Below are 19,542 nucleotides of genomic sequence, written 5' to 3' on the forward strand. Positions count from 1 at the left end.
CCCGTCGACTTACGCGCCGTCTGCTTCGTGCGCGCCATCGCCTACCGATCGCCGAGCCGCTGCTTCCAAGGAGAGCCGTGTGATGCGAGCGCAGCGGCTCCGCGGCCGCTCTTATAGCGTGCTCCCCTCCTCGATTGGCTGGTAGAAATGCTTCACTCTCGTTGGGCGCTTTCAAATTCAAAAAGCCCGCCTCGAAAGCGCGCCTCTTCGCTAACGGGCCAGCGGCGCCTGCCCTCCTCCTCCTCGGACCCGCCGCTGTTACTTTCAGCTGCGTCTGTTCCTTACGGATGGAGATCTCCACGTTGTATCTACAAAGAGGAGGCCTGTAGCGGTCTGCGGGAAAGACGTGGTTACACTTTCTCAACCACCTGGGGGATTCACCTTCCTTTTCTTTAATTCACTTGGAACCAAGCTCTGAACATTAAGCGTGCTACAGATTTTCCTGAACAGGAATCCTTGTAACAGGTACTTTCCTTAAGAGAACTGTCCTGAATAGTCCTGAGCTAGTATAAATTAAAACCGCATTGTGTGAGCTAGATGCTTTCCAAGTGATACAAACTGTAAGTGAAGATGCTCTAATCCAAGGAACAAGGTCTTGAACACACAGAATTTCTTTTAGCATAGAGGGTACTATAAAGCATGCTATAATATGCACGTTTACTCCTGTGCTACGTTCCCCACCTGGGAGAGATCCTAAAACAGGGATGGGTTTTCAGGTGAAAGGAGGAACAGTAATGAAAACAGAATGCACGGAACTGCTCAGGCTTCACAATGAAAGAAGAGACTTAAGAAATTTTAAGACACTGGACATACAGAGCATTTGGGATGATTTCTAAAAAACGTGTTTGGAGACTTGGCATCATTCTGATATTTACAAGTTTAGGAGGTGTTCAGGGGAGGAGCAGCTGTGGCCATGTCCCCTCTCCCTCCTCCAGCACCCCTCTCCCCCCAGCACACTTCCATTTGCTCTAAGGCAGTGCAGGAACAAAATGATTCAAGTATAAATAGCTGCTTAAATCTGCTCTCTGTTTACTCAGCATTTATTAAGAGCCTTGCACAGAAGGCCTATGCTAGGCAACGCAGACCTGCCCCGGGCTGGTTCAACAGCTCCACGATGGAACAGCAAGTTCAGGGGGATTCTCTGATATTCGATACTATTTTTTAGGAAATAAGCCAATCCTAGCCTTAAGATTCCCATTACACTGCTGAGATGGAAATCAGTTACACTGCATATTGCCTTGTTCAATTCAGAATTGAGTATGAAAACAGGCAACAATTGAGTGCCTAAGTATGTCTCTCTTAAGGCTGTCTAAAATACTTTAATAATTTGTTTTAAACTAAGTCTGGATATGAGACTTCCTTTTCCTACATTTAAAGCAACACAGCTCTTTCTGAAGAAAAGGTGGGCGGCTCTTAAAAGAGCCTTTGGGGTATTTCGAGAGGGTCTGAGAGCTGCCTGTGTCTTTTACTTTAACCGCCGAAGCCGTAGAGGGTGCGTCCCTGGCGCTTGAGGGCGTAGACCACGTCCATGGCCGTGACCGTCTTGCGCTTGGCGTGCTCGGTGTAGGTGACGGCGTCGCGGATCACGTTCTCCAGGAACACCTTGAGCACGCCGCGCGTCTCCTCGTAGATGAGCCCCGAGATGCGCTTGACGCCGCCGCGCCGCGCCAGGCGCCGGATGGCCGGCTTGGTGATGCCCTGGATGTTGTCGCGCAGCACCTTGCGGTGCCGCTTGGCGCCCCCCTTGCCGAGCCCCTTCCCGCCCTTGCCTCTGCCAGACATAGTGCCGCCGCTGCTGCTGCTGCTGCGGGAGCCGAGCTGTGAGGGGCTGGGTGCCGCGCCGCGTCGTTTATAGGGCGGGAGCCGACCTGGTTGGAGACTGCGCAGGCGAGGGGCGGAGTTCCCGCGTTTTTTGCTTTCTATTCTCTGTGACTGAGGTTTATTTAAGTTATTTTGAACTCCTATTAATTTATTGTTGTTGTTCATTTACTGCTTTCTTTGTTTATACCTACAGATGAACTTTTCTTCAAATTTTTAACGTTTTGTTATCTTGCCAGATTGCCTTTGTACTTTTGTGGATTTTCCACAATATTTGTCCTGTCAGATTTTCTAAAATATTGTTTTTGCCATTGGTTTCCAGCTCTAGTTTCTAAAAAGGGGACTGTGATACTCTTTCCTCCTTTTTACATAAGTAAGTGTGAGTCTATAAACACATTAAACAGAAGACAGAATTGAATCTTTTTATTTATTTATTTATGCTTATGTTAGGTGATCACCTTTATTTATTTTGCTCATTTGCACTTAATAATTTGAGAACTTTTTTCATTATCTTTTATCATATTTCCATTATTACTACTGATTTGATTTTTGTTTGTTTGTTTGTTTGTTTGTTTTTCCTATCTAATATGCATTAACACAGAAAAGTAGTATACTAAAAACCATGAGAATTATCTTTGTTTTTCTTGTCTGTGTGAACCACCCCTCACTGAAACCCTCTAATCAACGGCTATACTACACCTAGTAGAAGCATTCACAATTTTTATCTAAGCGGTCCGAACTGTGCTTGCTGTTCTAGAGGTACAAAGTAATGCTAGATATAGAGGTATAATCTAAACTGTAATATAATTATGTATAATCTAAATTCATGTAGATTACCTGTAGTCTCATTAATATCTCCTTTCTCTATATGGAAGGAGTTAACAGACAATGTGAGTAAAATACTGGTGCTTTAAAAAATAAATAAATAAAAATTATGCTTGCTTCAGTTCCTGCCAAGTCACAAAACAGTAAACAAGCTTGGGTGTTTTCTGCTGTTACTAACCTAAAGGAAGATTCCAGTACCATGTAAGGTTTTTTTGTTTGGTGGGTTATACTGTCTTTACCTCACTTAGTGTTGCCTAGCTAGCAACAGAACACAACATTTCAGAAGTCTTTCCCTTCTGCTCCCCAACACCAGCCAATACTTCGTAGTGACAGTGTTCTTGCAAGAGCATTTTACATTTTTTGAATGTTTAGTAGTAATGCATACTAAAGAAAGATTCACAGAAAGATGGAATCAAGACAGATTTAATTATGTGAGACAGAAGCAAATGACTGTTTAACTAATGTAGTTTTACATATGTGTTTAAACTCTAGCACTATTTGATAGGACTGGAGGGTTTTATGTATGCATTGATAACTTCAGAGTAAGTAATTAGAATACACAGTTTTTAATTTAATCCTGACCTTAAAAATAAAACTGTCTTGTTTTAATTGGTGCTGATGCCATGGTACTTAATCTGAAATGCTTTTAAAGTGGACCAAAAATATGAACTATAGCAAACCAAAAAATGTCCTGTATGTTGTGCTAGCAATCCCAAGATTCAGCCAAAACCACCATCAGGGGAGACAAGAAAAAGAATGAAGTCTGGGGTGAAAAAATAAAAATAAAATAAAATAGGGAAACCTGTGCTTGTGTAGTCTTTCAACAGGTTAGGAGCCTTTGGAGGCCCAGGTAAGAGCCTTCGGTGTGGCTCAATACCTCTATGAAGAAAGGTTGGAGGAGCTCCTCAACCAGTCCTGGGGAGTTGGGGAGATAGTAGTGTACCTAGTTCCTCACATGAAGCTGCTTTAGGAAACAGCAGAGAAGGGACGGGGCAATAAGTTGAGACTGGGGACAGGTACACCCTTACTCATCCATGTTGTCCTCTCTGGGCTCTGGGCTTCTTCCAGGAAGATAACAAAGGATTGAGCCCAGTCAGATCTCACCAACAGTTGCTTCAAGTGGTTTTCCGGGAGTGGGGTGGTCCATGGAGGTCAAAGCTCTGTAGCACACCATGCATATCTGTTCCTACATTCAGGTGAGGGGCGGCAAACCACCTGCTCAACAACTCCACTGATACTTAACTGCTTCTCTTAAATTCTTACTTTGTTTTCTTTATTAAACTGGCATTTGAAGCTGCTGCTTCAATATGTTGGGTCTCCTGATATACTGACCATTGATTAAGCTAGACAAACCTTTCATGATAGCATTGTAAGAATGAAGTTTCCTACACAGTAGAGACCGTTAAGTTTTTTTCCCTTGCCTGGGATCCTGCAGAGCTGCAATGGGCAATAAGTTTTCTTACTAAACTCTACCAGTTCCGATGGAGTTGTAAGTAATACACAGCAGCTGAAGTACTGTTCAATCCTAGGAGTTATTCTGGGACATATTTTTCCATGAAATGAATCTACTGTGGGCATGCCTATATAAATGTCTTGAATTTTGTCTTGGGCTGCCTGTTTTTGAAGGAAGCCAAGTCTGTAAAATGGTGGTATGCATCATGTCAGTGTCTCCAGACACTACTGCTGTGCTTTTGTGTTTGTTTCATTACTATTTTGGTTGGAAACCCAGATGTGGGTGATGGGTGCTTTTTTTGTTTTTGTTTTGTTTTGTTCGTTTTAAACCCCAGCTGCTTACAGAATGTTATTTATTCTTAGGCTCTGGACACAGCAACAGGCTTCCCTTTAAGCACCCAGTCAACCATTACTTGGGAAAGATGACCCTAAGCCCCAGGTCGTTTGTAGGAGGGCTCAACCCAGTCATTTCCCAGACCATGCTGATGCAAGTATGTGTTCTGCTTTGTATTTTTTTTTTTTTTTTTTGACAAACTGCATGAAATTTATCTTGGCCCAATCTTCAAGTTTATTAAAGTCCCTTGGAATCAAATATCTTACTTTTGTCTCTCTCTACCCTCTACCTTAGTGTCTACCACACAAGCTATGGGAACGCTCTGTCTTGTCATCCAGGTTACAACTGAAAACACCAAATGATACCAAGTATTAAGCCCTGGGAATTTCTTCTCTTTTATAGGCATCCACATTGAGTTATTAACTGCAGTTCTTTGACGCCATGCTACAGCCAATTTTCAAACATCTAATGGTCTGCTAATCCTGCCCATGCTCACTCAGATCCCAAATGAAAATGCTCTGGGAGATTTTTCCAAAAATGTTATTAATTGCAAAGTGTAGTGCACTCTTCCTTTGCACACACACATTTTCTCTGATTTATAGTTCTGTGATAATTACCAGTATCTAGACATCAGCATTTATTCATTGCCCTCCACCTGCTATCAACAGTTAATTGTACCCCTTTCATTTCTGACAGTTGCTCAATATCACTGATTCCTGGACACTTCACAGTCTTCCCAAGCTACATTTTTCCAGTGTGTCACTCTAGTCTGTATTAGAAATTATTTCCTTTCATCTAATTTGCTACAGCAAATAACGTTGTCTTGTGTTTCCCACAATGTACACTCAGCAAAGATAATGCCCCTCCTCTTAATATGTTAGGTGTGCAAGAAGGAACTTCAGGTTTTCAGCCTTCTCTTTGAGACAGGCAATTGTATGCACCTTTCTATAAGAGAATACTTCTTAGACTTCTGACAGTTACTGTTCCTTTTTTTTCCCCCTTATTTTCCACTTCTTATTACCTGATGTTCTGCACTAAAAGCTAGGCATAAAACCTACAATGAGACTATACCAGTCCTGACTACAGTGGAAGATCTTCTTCATCTGTGATGCAGATACAATCACTGTATACTCATCACACATATTATCATGTGTTTTTTCATTAACACCTAGTAAAATAGTTGGTTCATTGTCAAGCTATTAATATATAACTTCAGGTTATAGGTATAACCCTTGATATCTTAAAGGTATAACCTGAAGATACAAATCTACTCAGGTACTAGTCAACTACTATTGAACAATATTTAAAAAACTTACATATTTTTCCAAGTGAATTTCACATTTGGGAAGACAGTGTCTCCAATTTATAAGTAATTTTTCACTTCATAACCTGTACCACATAATTCTAGCATTTTTTAGCTTTTTGACACCCATAACACCTCTAGTTGTGCACTGTAGACTATAACTCAAATCAATAATTCAAATCAATAATAAAATTATACCAGGCCTAGGATAGACCCTTGCAGGATTCTTTTGGACACAGCATTTTAATTTCATAAATGGCAATCATAAGCATTCAAATATAAATTTGTACTCACTGCATGTACATGTTTGTTTTGTGTTAGAAGAAGTTGTCCTGATTAGTAGTTTCACTTATAATATTTTTTGTGCTTATGAAAACTTCCAAAACTGAGTAAAATTGAAATGGAGGGAAAATCTGTAATATTTCAGGCAGCAATTGATAAATATTCCATTCTCTACTGAGAATCTTTCTAAAATTAATTTTGGAGCAGAGCAGTTACATATCTTCTTAGAATTTGGCTGACTTGGTAACTAGTACAACTCAAAGTCAATGAGGTATTCCTCTCCCAAGGTATGCTGAGTCTGTAGCCCTGTAGCTTAGTTCTTGCCCATGCTCCTTAGGGATCTTAAGAGTGGTCACCTATGTAAGGAATAGAACTGAGTATTATCACAGGTGAGCTTCCTATTTCCCTTCACTCAGCATGAAAGTTTAGAACTACATTTGATATCTTAGGAAATGGCACCTAAGAACGTGTACATCCTCACTGCCACTGAAGGGGTAAGAAGATTTAGATTTTCTGTATTGGTGACCTAGTTTCAATTTACATCTCTGACACCGAATTAGCAATTGCAATGTGACTCACACACTAAAGGCACGGTTTTGTGCATCTGGGAAAATAGCATCAGGCGTAGGCTTAGCTACCTTTTTTTGTTGGTGGTGGTTTTTGTTCATTCGTTTGTTTGTTTTTCCTCTCCAGGCCCCTAGTATTTTTTCTTGCCTTTATTTACCTGCTTCATCTTTTTCTTCTGCTGAAAACAACACAAAGACATTAATAATAATTTTCAGTATCAGTGAAGGGAGGATAGAAATAAAACGTGGTTATGTGAGGATTTCTGTTTTACAGGCTTTCAAAAGCCAGAAAAGACACTTTGATGATTTAGATTCTTGTTTTCCAGGCAGACAAGATTTGGGGCTTTGTTCATGAAAATACACAACCCTGTTTTATTTTCTGGTTAGCAAATATTCAGCAATGATGGCAGATAGGGAACCTCTCCCTAGACGGCTTTGTTGATTTTCTTTCGTCTACTCACATGAAAGATAGAGGTACTGAGTAGGAGAAAAACAGAACCTGCACTAGATCCCTCTTAGATATTCCAATCACCTTATTTTTTTTCTGTGTTATTGCCTTTCTTGTATCAACCTTTTGATCAACTGTGGATGCGGGGCTTTTTTTGTTTTGATTTGATTTGTACTGTTATCTAATGTGGCAGTTTGCTGAGACTCCAACTAAGCTTAACAAATCCTACAGCCATGGACAACATGACCACACAGCCAAAACAGAGTAGTAACTACTTTTATTTCACAGCCAGAAGTTAAATGTGGCAGGAGTACAATTCAGCATTAATCTGCATATAAATTTCACAGCTTAACCCAGGTAGGTGCTGTTTGCAAACTAGTACTGGAGGAGGTGATCACTTCCCTCCACTCAGCACTAGTGAGACCTCTCTGGACAGCTGCATCTGTTTCTGGGCTCCCTGGTGCAACAGAGACATGAACATAACTGGAGTGAGAACAGCAAATGGTCACAAATATGATTAAGAGACAGAAGGACCATCTCTCATATAAGGAGAGGCTGAAGGAGCTAAGACTGCTCAGCATAGAGGAGAGATGTCTCAGGGAGAGAAGTTATGGTGTTTCCCTGCTCCAGCTGACTATGCTTTGACCTTGGGGTTCGGTCTAGATGATCTCCAGAGACACTTCCCAAACTTCATCTGAACTGTCATTCTACAGTCACTGTGGTCTTACAAATCATTGTTGTTGTCTTCAAGTGCATCACTGACAGCAATACTGCTTTGCTGAACGTAAGCAAATATGAAAACTTCTACTATGGAAATAGATTGTCCTATGATAATTGTCCTATGATGATTGTGGTGGGAACATTACCTTCATATCTCAGCTTTTAAGAACTCAGCAAGATGATGGTCCTCAAAGTTACTTTCCTTTCTATGTACATTGATGAGATCACTTTCTTAGACTTTCTTTGTCCTCCTTTGAGTGTATCAGTGGCCAGAATAGTTCCTGAACTCAAGGATTAAAAAACATTGTGGCAATGTACATGTATGTGTTGAAGAGAGAAAGCAGCAGTGGCTATCCTACCACCGCACAGCTGGAAAAAAAAAAAAAAAAAAAAAAAAAAAAAGTTCTTAAATTCACTTTCCTAGAGATGACTCACATTTTTTTTCCAAGTGTCTGGATTGGACCATTGACCATGGGTAAAATTTTCCTTGAATATCTTTATAACTATGTTTCTTGGCTTATACCAAATGGAAATTCTTTTTTCGTAACCTTCTAAGCTGTTATATCACTTCAGGTAGTAAACTAGAAGGCAAGACACTTTTATTAGGACTCATTATGTCCCAACATCCAGTGATGTATTTTTTTTAATTATTATTTTTATTTTTTTTAGCTATATATAAAGGTCAGGTCACTTTATCACTGATAGTTCTTTAACATCTTAATTCTTCCATAGTATGTAAATTTTGCAATTACTGAAACAGCATGTCAAGAAATGTGCAGAAACTTGACAGATGTCTCTTGATCTTATGTTTTTTATTTATTATTAATTTTGAGTGCTCACCTAAATGTGTGCAAAAACATCCTTTGTCAACAGAATGGGATGCTTAAATTAGAAGATCATTATTTCTCTTTGTCTTCACCATGCTAAGAACAGTACATATCCTTAGTGTAACCTTTCAGCTATATTTGGCTAATTGCCTTATCCAGATTGTTCCCCTGTAGTCTGTAAATCCAACCTGTCTCTGTCTAATGTCTAACTAATTTGCTTTTCCTCCAAGTGGAGTCTACTTCCTGAATAAAAATAAAATAAAATAAAATAAAATAAAAAACATGAGTAACATTTAAATACCTGCATCTTCACATAGAAACTGTAAAAAATCATCATCATCAATCATCATCATCAATCATTACCATCAATCATTATCATCATTATCTCACTCAAAAACTTCCGTTTCAAGTACTATTGTTTGGCAGTAAGAAATTTCTCTATGAGGTTGAAAAACTGTTTTCTGTTCCAAACTCATTGATTTGCTACATTAAGTGCTGAAATGATTATTTTCTTTATCTTTTTCTCTCATCTGTAAAACATCTGAGGCAATAACCACGCTATTTGTGAAGTAAATTTTATTAGTCTCTAAAAACGGAGAATTGTTATTTTGGTTCAGTGTTGCATTTAACAACTATATCGAGAAAAGCTTGTCAGCTCCAGTAAACTTGACAGAGCTACCGACAAATTGGTTTTATCTGATTAACTGGAAATTTTCACATCTACATGCAAGGGAGGGAAAGAAAATTGTAAAAAACAACTCACTTTTTCACACCACCTCACCTCTAGAGGCCCACCCTTTAAAACTTCTGCAGAAATAATTGATAAGACCAAGAAAATACTAATCTCTCAGAATTAGGCCAGGGATAAGGCTTTGGGCAGAACAGGGCAGATTTGATGGTTGGGGAACATGATAAAATATAAAGGATGATGACACTTAATGCTGGAGGCCAACTGCAAAAAGTTCACGTGTCTCAGACAACCAGAGAACAGCAAAGAACTCGAGAACTACAACTCCAAAGAGTCAGCACCAGGAGGAGAGATCTATTTAAAAATACAATACAATACAATACAATAACGGCGATGTTGTTCCCTGAGGTCTTGGCTCGGGGAAGGCGCGGCCATCCCGACCCGCCAGCATCCTGCGTGGGGGGAGCCCGGCTATAGCCGCTCATTAGGGAGCAAACCCCAGAGCTGCCCTACCGCCTCTCTCCACCTCCTGTCTCCGTTCCTAACCTACAAACTATTTAAGGAGAGAGGGAGGAAATGGTCTTCTGGTGCTCTGAGGACACATTTGCAAAGAGCGAGCTTGGAGGGAAGTGTGCTCCAAGGTGAGGAGATGAGGGATGGAGCTGGAGCGAGACCCTGCTGCTCCCAGCGTCCTGGCCAGTTTGTGTGTACCAAGCCTGACCTGTGGAGTTCTAGCCCTAAATCGTCCGAGCTACAGATTAAGCATTAAGCATTAAGCATCCTCCAGCCTTGCTCCCAGAACAGCCTTGTTCCCAGCGTTACATTACGCAGATCCGAATACCTGACAACCCTGGCTCTGCCTTTCGTGTCACTTACAGCCTGATTCTGCTGCATGGACATCTCCCTCCCACCAATCTGGAAAATTAGCACAATGCCTTCATCATACTACTAGCAACGACCTTTTTCCTCTCCATGAATCTAATTCCTATTCATTTAGATTACCAGCCTGAGATCCCAAAAGCTGTGGTTTCTGTGGATTTGCTCTGGTTGCTTCTCTGGGAACGACATCACGTTGACAAGAAAATAGTGGCAGATTTCACAGCCCAATTCAGGGTGCCATTCAGTCTGGCTTTTACAGTAAGATACTGAAAAGCCAATTTTTCCCTTCTTCTGCGTTTACCTCCCTCTCCTTCTGACTTTCAATGTATTTATTAACTAGCATACATGCAGACACAGCAGTTAAATATAGAACTAAATCAGAATATGAAAAGTGAAGGTGACAGTTCATTGTTTTCACTCTAGCTACTCTAATGTATCACGTTTCTCCCTGATGTTGTACTATACCTAATTTCAACCAAAACTACATACTATTAAGAAAAACTTAATGGTATCTTCAATATTTGATCAATAAAACTAAATATCAGGGCCTTTTCTAGCATTTTACTTGTCTTCTAGAGTCTCAAATTCATAACTCGTAGAAGAAATGCTTCTCTGCTGAAATAGGACACTGACATTTTGCATGGCACGTATTTACAAAGTACAATGGGGCAAAACATTAGGTTGGTCTTAATTTGATCTTTTCAGTGAAGGAGTAAATGTTGGTTTGCTTTCTAATTTGAAGCCAATCAAGGCTTTTGTCTTCTGATTAGATCCAATAATACTGATAACAATCCATAGTACTCCTTAAAATAATAAAAAGATTAAAAAAAAAAAAAGATTTTCTGCTGTCACTTTGTAAGATTTAATAATTAAATGAAAATCAAAGCTGATTCTTATTTATGAGGATTATCAGGAAATTATTTAAATATTATAAGGATTTGTAAGAAAACTTAACCTGACGATTGCTTTTCATTTGCCTTTAAAGAAGAGTGTGTCAGGTTTTATGAAAAAAAAAAAAAAAAAAAAAAAAAGTCTATATGCAAACATTTGTAAGTAAAATGTGGTCTGATTCATTGTGCTCACAGGTGCCAGATTTCCATTTTATTGTATTTATTTGGGGATAAGTGAGGCTTCATCTTGTTCCATTAACGTTTAAGAAGTGTGTGATGCTTATTTGTGTATCTATACCTGTTTGACTTTTTTACCCTGAAAATCTGTTTACTTCTGCAAGTTTTAAAGAATAGTAGTATGCAGCATTGTAAATGAGACGTTAAGCTATCAGTTTATTCCGAATTTATGTGTATTAACAAGACATGAACAGCTTCGTTTTTATAAACACAAACTGTATTCTGCCCCAATTACAAATTTAAAATAAAAAATTAAAAAAAAATAAATCCTGCCATTCATTTACAGCACACCACAAAAGACATCGAGCCATGACAAGTTCCTGACAATTTCAAGTAGTATATATATTCGTCTGAAGGTCTCTTATCTTCCTCAAACAAGAAGTTAGGTGGAAAAACAGTATCCTTAATAGTTTAAGATGCGGTTAAGGGAGCCGATTCTTTATCCATATTCAAAGCTCAGCCATGAAATTGTGTTACTTCCTTCTCTTTGAAATCAATTTATGACAAAAGTATTGAAGCTGCCCCCTCAGTACCTGTCCTAATCTGGAGAAAAGCCTCTAAAGAACACCCCAGCCTTACGGGGGAGGTTTTTTAACTACGGATTTTATTTTAATTTAGAAGGAAAAACAAAAGTTCGCCTTCCTCGGGGTCTCCCTAGCTGCAGGACGGGAGGTTAAACGCGTCTTTTTTCTCTCATCTTGGGTGTCTACAGCGAGAAACTCCCCCGAATGAAACTTCACACTCTTCTCTTTATTCCCCGAAGAAACTGGGGTGGTTTCGCGGCAGGCATTTTCCAAAAAATATGAATTTATAACTCTGAAGAAACACAGACTCGGAGGACGAAAAGCTCTTCCTGGCTAACAGTTAGGCGGGCTCTGCAAAGCACCAATCACAGATCACCGCTTCGCTATAAATTCAGGCATCGGGGTTACTGTAGCCCAATTACTTTCTTTTGATTAGGAAGAAGTCTCGGCAGCGATGTCGGAGACCGCTCCCGCCGCCGCGCCCGCTGTCGCGGCCCCCGCCGCCAAGGCCGCCGGCAAGAAGCCGAAGAAGGCGGCGGGCGGCTCCAAGGCGCGCAAGCCCGCGGGCCCCAGCGTCACCGAGCTGATCACCAAGGCCGTGGCCGCCTCCAAGGAGCGCAAGGGGCTCTCCCTCGCCGCGCTCAAGAAGGCGCTGGCCGCCGGCGGCTACGACGTGGAGAAGAACAACAGCCGCATCAAGCTGGGGCTCAAGAGCCTCGTCGGCAAGGGCACGCTGGTGCAGACCAAGGGCACCGGTGCCTCCGGCTCCTTCCGCCTCAGCAAGAAGCCCGGCGAAGTGAAGGAGAAGGCGCCCAAGAAGCGGGCGGCCACGGCCAAGCCCAAGAAGCCGGCGGCCAAGAAGCCCGCCAGCGCCGCCAAGAAGCCCAAGAAGGCGGCGGTGAAGAAGAGCCCCAAGAAAGCCAAGAAGCCGGCGGCCACCGCTACCAAGAAAGCAACCAAGAGCCCCAAGAAGGCGACCAAGGCTGCCAAGCCCAAAAAGGCAGTGGCAGCAAAGAGCCCGGCCAAGGCAAAGGCGGTGAAGCCCAAAGCTGCCAAGCCCAAGGCGGCCAAGCCGAAAGCAGCCAAGGCGAAGAAGGCGGCGCCCAAAAAGTGAAGTATTGAAGTGGAAATACTTAAAACCAACGGCTCTTTTAAGAGCCACCCACTACTGTCCGAAAAAGGGCTGATACACTCGGTCATTGTGCTCTGCGCCCGCAGCGGTGCTGACCACACGCCGTTATCCGTGCGGGACGGGGCGTTCGGCTGTGTTAATGACGGGAAGTCGAGCTTCCGGCCGTGAAGACATGGGAAAAATAAAGTTTGCGATCCCTTGGAAAAAGCTTTCTGCAGGCTGGCTTTTTTGAGCACCGCAAGGGGGTGCCTTTGTTAAAGGGACCGGTTAGGGCGGGCATCTCTGGGGCGCACAGGTTTCTCGGTGCTTTAACCAGCACAGCGCTGTTCCTAACAGCAGCTCCTGCCTCTTAGGGACCGTAGCCGTCGGCACGGTCCTTGGCAATGACGCCCCGCGTCCTTAGCAATGACCTCTTTCCTCTCGGCAGCGCCGTCAAGGGTCGGCGGGGTGCCTCCTAATTTCTGCCTGACCTCACGGCACCGCTTCTAGAGCGGGAGCTGCCGGTGTGGGAGGCGGGCAGCTCTGCCGACTCTTCTCCCCGCAGCCCGGGCGCAGCGCGGCGGCTCTGCCGGCAGCTGTCCCGAGCCGCGCCCGGGGACTGGGAGCCGCAGCCCGAGCGGAGCGGCGAGGGGCTCCCCGCGGCTGTCAGCGCTCAGCCTCGGGCCTCTTCTGATTGGATGATGGGGGGAGCCGCGGCCGCTAATTGGTCGCCTGGGAGAATTCGAAAAGCCCGCGCTGCTGCCACCGTACGGAGCGCGGCCGGCGCCAGCTCCGGGAGTTTGTCCCCGGTCCACGCGTCCCGGGGAAGCTCATCCTCCGAAAGCCTTAGGTCTGTACTTTTTTCCTGGTCTGCAGGGCTAATTGCTGTCTCCCATAAAGAAAAAGATAACCCTGGAGCAATCATAAGACTACTACGCAAAAAATAATAAAAAAGGCTTTTTTATCTTTATATATTTTTTTCCAAGAGTATGTGTTAATGAAACTATTAGGACATCTATTAATTTCTATTTGTGATCGACTGGTGTGCTTCATGAAATGAAAATCATTTAACGGTAATGCTTACATTTATTGGAAAAGGATTTATTCCGAAGTGCTTGTCAACACATCTTAAACTGTTTAGAGGTGTAAGATATATTCCAGAGATTAACCTTTTTATTTAGTGCAAACTCTTATAACTGTATTCTTAAAAAGGTTTCTATTTACATTTTGTTTATGTCTGAAGTTAATTTTCAAGCCTGTTAAACACCGAGACATGCAACTGTGTTAAAGCTCTTTCAGGGAAAACGTGGGTGGCTCTGAAAAGAGCCTTTGGGTTAAAAACAGGATCCGCGGCGCCCTACTTGGAGCTGGTGTACTTGGTGACCGCCTTGGTGCCCTCGGAGACGGCGTGCTTGGCCAGCTCGCCGGGCAGCAGCAGCCGCACGGCCGTCTGGATCTCCCGCGAGGTGATGGTCGAGCGCTTGTTGTAGTGCGCCAGGCGCGACGCCTCGCCGGCGATGCGCTCGAAGATGTCGTTGACGAAGGAGTTCATGATGCCCATGGCCTTGGACGAGATGCCCGTGTCGGGGTGCACCTGCTTCAGCACCTTGTACACGTAGATCGAGTAGCTCTCCTTGCGGCTCTTCTTGCGCTTCTTGTCGCCCTTCTTCTGCGTCTTGGTGACGGCTTTCTTGGAGCCCTTCTTGGGCGCGGGAGCAGACTTGGCCGGCTCGGGCATTTTGACAGCGCCTTCCCCTCGTACCGAACAGGAACAGCAGCTAAGATGGCTGCGGCGCACCGTATTTATAGGGCTGCTATGCAAATAAAGCGGCTCTGACTCGTGCCACGCAATTGGACCCCGGCTCGCGGCTGTTCCTTTGTGTCTATTGGCGGCGGCGCGATCCGGTCTCGCATTGGCTCCTCGCACCGTGCCTGGCGCCAGCCAATCACCGGGGCTATTCCCGCCCAGGGAAGGGATAAAAGGCAAGGGCCCAGGGGCTGGGAAAGCTTTATCCGGCGTTTTCTTGTTAGCGGGGTTTGCGGTTGGTTCTGTTCGCTAAACAGCAAAGCGATGTCTGGTCGTGGGAAGCAGGGCGGCAAAGTGAGGGCCAAGGCCAAGTCGCGCTCTTCTCGGGCCGGGCTGCAGTTCCCCGTGGGCCGCGTGCACCGGCTGCTGCGGAAAGGTAACTATGCTGAGCGGGTCGGGGCTGGAGCGCCCGTCTACATGGCGGCCGTGCTGGAGTACCTGACGGCCGAGATCCTGGAGCTGGCGGGCAACGCGGCCCGCGACAACAAGAAGACGCGCATCATCCCCCGCCACCTGCAGCTGGCCATCCGCAACGACGAGGAGCTCAACAAGCTGCTGGGCAAGGTCACCATCGCGCAGGGCGGGGTGCTGCCCAACATCCAGGCCGTGCTGCTGCCCAAGAAGACTGAAAGCCATAAGGCTAAGAGCAAATAAGCTCAATCAATGAAGCTGCTTAGATTTTTTTAAGGCATAATATAACCCAAAGGCTCTTTTCAGAGCCACCCACACAATCAGAAAAGAGTTGGGTTGCTTCTTTGTGATAGTGCTTTTAGTATCAAGTGTCTCTTTTATGCTGTCTTTGTTTTCATGGTTAAATCTATGCTCTGTAACAGTATCTCAATTTTAGGTTCCTACATAAGATGTCAGATATTTCAATTATAACTCATTATTTCCAACAAAGAAAAGCTAGATATATTCGCAGTTTTGTACTAGATGCTTTTTTTTCTTATAAGTATTCGTTTTATTCAATCTGTTCATTTTTATTGACGCTTTATATTGCATGTCATGGTCTTATGCTGTGAAATTAAGGGGGATGAGAGGTAGCTAAAAGGTGAGAAAAACACCATGGTACATGATAAGAAAATAAGTGAATGAACTGACTCCAGGTGACTATCTAACAATGAGGAACGGTTTCCTTAGCAGGCCCTTGGTCTTTTAAAAATAAATAAAGTTTTCCTGTGGCTGTACTTTGTTATTTAGATATTGAATTGGGAATGTCTTAGGGAATAGTTTATTTTAATCTGGACCCTTAACTAGTTGGTCTTAAGCAGTAAATCACCAACTGTAGAATCTTTTCATTCAGAAGAAACCAGCACTGATAAGTTCCTGTTTAAAGCAGGATTTTCAGATGTGAAAGTCTTTTAAAATTACCTCATGGTGCATTGCTATTCCTCTGTTAACAGTGGGTAGTGTTACATGAATAAATCCTATACTTTTCTGGCACAAATGTCACCCAAGAACACGATGCTAAAGCACTTTGGATTGTCTGGTGTGGATTATTAGAAAGGTTGCTGGATTCCTCTTGTGAGGGTGTTTGTTCCCAGAAACTGCCCATGACTGCCACGAGGCCATAGCTCTCACCTGTGCAGCGTGTCTGTCCCCTCCATCCCCAGAGGAGGAGGAGCAGAGCTCTAGAGGAAGAAAAATACCACCTATAGCAAGGCAAACACCTCCCCCCCAGCTACACACATGCACACCCCAGCTGTAGCAGAGATGCTCTTTAGGGAGAGCTCTCATATCTGAAGTGAGATATTGGGGATAATTTGCGCAGAGACATAATGGAGGAGAGATACCTGGGGCAGAAAAGTGGTCTGACATGGTAGCAGTATCTGTGTTTAATGGTTCTGTTCTACAGTGATATAAAAAATATGTTCTAACATGCATATTTTGTTTATATTGAGTCTCCAGAATGGAGTTCTTTGTGTGTCTGTGTGTTTTGAGGATTGCAATAGCTGGATTAAAGCAATGCAATGCCATAAAAAGCCTGGGGGCTGGAGGCATCTGTACCCAGGTGTGGGATCAGATTGTGAACGAGGCAATCAGATCCTGGACATGGCAATCAGTTGGAAACATGGGAGAGGGCCCCTGCCCTTTGCTGCATGCAGGGGTAAGTCCAGCACGGCTTGTAAAACTCTTCTTTTTGTCTGACCAGCAATTCACCATTTTTCTCTACAATCTCATTCTAAGCACTGCCTATTTCTCTCAATGCTCTTCTCAAATCTGTAGTTTTACCCTCTGTAATATTTACATCCACTTCTAAGCATTCCCTATTTTTGTTCTTAGCTACTAGTGGTTGTACGAGTTGTGATTCCGGTGCTGCCACCACACCGAGGCTCCAAACTTGTGTGTCCTGTAAGTCAAACAGTTCTAAGGTAAAATGAGTTACATGATAAGAGTGCTGGCCAACCTTCAGCAATTAAAGACCGGTGATTTTCAAGCAAATTAAGCTGGATGAAAAAAACAAAGAACAACAAAAAAAAAAAGCCAAAACCCTCCCCCAAATAATGTAGGTTAATTAGATTCAGCAGTAACTCAGTAATGTCAGTCTATATACCAAGCCTTAGAGTTGCATAGTTTAAAAGCAACATTAAAGATTTGTGCATAATTTTTCACCTTTATTTTCAATGTTAAGTATAAAGGCACACTTTAAAAAAAAAAAACAAAAAAAAAAAACAACTCCCTAATTTGCATTATTCCAGGTGTAGTAGATATAGACACAGATATAAATTGCCACTTAAGCTTTCAAGAAAATCAAGAGTAACTCTGAAGTCATATATAATTCACTCATGTGATGATTTTTTTTATTTATGATAATGTTTGATCCATGTAACACTTATTGTCTCCAAGCCACAGTGAAAGCAACTTCATTAGGAACTTTACTGAGCAACACCTTTTTTTCTTTCTGTCTGAAGTGGTTTTTGTATAAGAAAAGCTGCTGGTCCATGACAGAGCTGGCAATATCACTAGCAGAAACACTTGGGAACCACCTGTCTGTGGCCACTACCGGCAAGGCAGCTACCCAGGAAGTATGATATCGAAGTATTGCAAATATGTTGCACACCTTGGGGAAAGGGGGTTGCAGTAATCAATCTGTAAGCTACTGGTCTCAGCCTCTGCACCACGGTTCTGACAGAATACTGGAAGGTGATTTTTCTGGTGTTTCAGTGCTTATACTGCTAGAGGAGAAAGTGGCACAAGGATATTCACCCTGCACTAGGAGTCATGAAGAAATTATAACTCTAAAAGAAGAAAATATTTCCTGTAATTCCTTTAGGATTTGTTAAGTATTCAGATGCTGGTTTAAAATGTTTTGACACTCCACTGCTTCAGGAAACTTGTCTAGACACAGAACTTCAGGTATAAAGAACAAAGCAGACAATGTGCAGCCAAATGGTAATTGCTGGTAACAGCTTGGCAGGTCCACCACGGGCATGCCTTCCAGGTGCTCTGTGAGTAACCTGAGTTCTTCCTGTTCAGTCACGAGGCAACAAAATGAAAGCTGCTTTTACCAAATCAAGTTGTATACATTTGATAGGTATTTTTTTTTACTTTCATTTCAGTACAAACTTATTTACAATAATTTCAAATTGTAGTAATAGTTATAATCATAGAAAAGGCTTGTAATTTCTTGGATACCTGTAAGTTAAAACATGAAAATCTCTGTCACATTGTCCCTCTAATTTAATATTTTCTGCCAAGACATATGATGGAGATGTGACCCAAGTGATGTAAGTTGTGTTCAGAAATTAAATTATATAAACATCTGTACAAATTTAAAAGGAATTAAATTATTTTAAGGGGTAGAGAGTTTGGACATGCACAAAATGCTAATAGTATAAGCAAATGGCAAGTGTCACTATCATAGGTTTTATTCTGAGTGTAAAATAAGATTTGAAAATACATTTTAATATGTAGGCTCTTAAGTCTTGGCTAGTTCACCTACTTTTCAACACAGCCTGACATATTCTCAGAAGCATATGTGCCAAGTTCATTAGCAGAGATGTGAAGCAACGAACTTTTTGGCCATGTAAGTTGAAGGAAATATATTTGCTTGTCGTTCTTTTTTTCAGTGCTTATTCAGACACGCTCTGGTAATGTTCAAAACGTTAAAAGTTTCCTTTCATTTACCATCTCCATCCACGCATTAGCGAGCAATTCCCCATTTCGGGGGCAGCTTGGGGGGGGGGGGGGGGGGGAGGAAGGAGATGGGAGGAAGGGCCGAGGACCCTCCTGCGCGCCCGAGTTGCTGATTTGTGCCGTAGGAGGCTCAGGACCGCGCATTTCCCACCCGAGCCGCTCAGTGAGCGGCCGCCGAGTCGCGTAGCGCTTCGCTCCCCGATCCCCCTCGCACCGAGCTGCGGATGCGGGCACGAAAGCACCGAACGCTCGCGGCCCGAACTCCCGGACTGGGCAGATGAAGAGAGCGGCTGCCAGGAGCGAAGCCCCCGAGAAGGCGAAGAACGCGTGGAACGGCCGCGCTCCCTTTGTTCGGTGCGAGCGCGGCCGAGGAAATGGCCCCCGCTGCCCCCTCGCCAAGCGGAAGAGAGAACGGGCGGAGGGGGGGGGGCGGAGTCGTCGCGCAGGGCCCGGGATTGGCCGGATTTTGCCGCAGACCCTCGGGCAGGGCCGGGCTGCGCCGGGGAGCCCCGGGGCTGCTGCGGACCCGGCCCCGCGCAGGGGCACGGCCGGGACCGGGAGGGACCGAGGCCGGCGGGAGCCGAGCAGGGAGCCCCGAGCGCGGGGAGCGCCGGGCGGGAGCCCCCGAGCGGGCGAGGCCGCGGCTAAGGGCGAGGCACGGGGCGGGCGGCGCCGGGGCAGAAAGAGGCCGAAC

The 19,542-nt window shown here is 43.8% G+C and overlaps 5 protein-coding genes across 5 annotated transcripts in view; 2 read left to right on the plus strand and 3 right to left on the minus strand.

The window, feature by feature from the left end:
* Nucleotides 1-1,403: 1,403 nt before the first annotated feature.
* LOC118172321 (histone H4) lies at nucleotides 1,404-1,820 on the minus strand. The gene has a single exon (XM_035336166.1). The coding sequence runs from the start codon at nucleotides 1,780-1,782 to the stop codon at nucleotides 1,471-1,473; it is 312 nt and encodes a 103-aa protein (XP_035192057.1). The 5' UTR covers nucleotides 1,783-1,820; the 3' UTR covers nucleotides 1,404-1,470.
* Nucleotides 1,821-1,840: 20 nt separating this feature from the next.
* Nucleotides 1,841-13,133, plus strand: LOC118172311 (histone H1.10). Its single transcript, XM_035336155.1, has 2 exons — nucleotides 1,841-1,844; nucleotides 12,246-13,133. Exon 2 carries the CDS (start codon nucleotides 12,248-12,250, stop codon nucleotides 12,905-12,907), a length of 660 nt encoding a protein of 219 aa, XP_035192046.1. The 5' UTR covers nucleotides 1,841-1,844; nucleotides 12,246-12,247; the 3' UTR covers nucleotides 12,908-13,133.
* Nucleotides 13,134-14,057: 924 nt separating this feature from the next.
* LOC118172142 (histone H2A) overlaps nucleotides 14,058-19,542 on the minus strand; it is a 42,943-nt gene continuing 37,458 nt past the window's right edge. Inside the window, exon 3 of the mRNA XM_035335894.1 lies at nucleotides 14,058-14,240. The gene's annotated coding sequence lies outside the window, so the exon portion shown is untranslated. The remainder of the gene's footprint in view (nucleotides 14,241-19,542) is intronic.
* On the minus strand, nucleotides 14,195-14,677 carry LOC118172165 (histone H2B 1/2/3/4/6). The gene has a single exon (XM_035335928.1). The coding sequence runs from the start codon at nucleotides 14,640-14,642 to the stop codon at nucleotides 14,262-14,264; it is 381 nt and encodes a 126-aa protein (XP_035191819.1). The 5' UTR covers nucleotides 14,643-14,677; the 3' UTR covers nucleotides 14,195-14,261.
* Nucleotides 14,911-16,156, plus strand: LOC118172150 (histone H2A.J). Its single transcript, XM_035335905.1, has one exon. The coding sequence runs from the start codon at nucleotides 14,976-14,978 to the stop codon at nucleotides 15,363-15,365; it is 390 nt and encodes a 129-aa protein (XP_035191796.1). The 5' UTR covers nucleotides 14,911-14,975; the 3' UTR covers nucleotides 15,366-16,156.

The sequence above is a fragment of the Oxyura jamaicensis genome, chromosome 1 (assembly GCF_011077185.1).
Source record: "Oxyura jamaicensis isolate SHBP4307 breed ruddy duck chromosome 1, BPBGC_Ojam_1.0, whole genome shotgun sequence".
Taxonomy (NCBI): Eukaryota; Metazoa; Chordata; class Aves; order Anseriformes; family Anatidae; genus Oxyura; species Oxyura jamaicensis.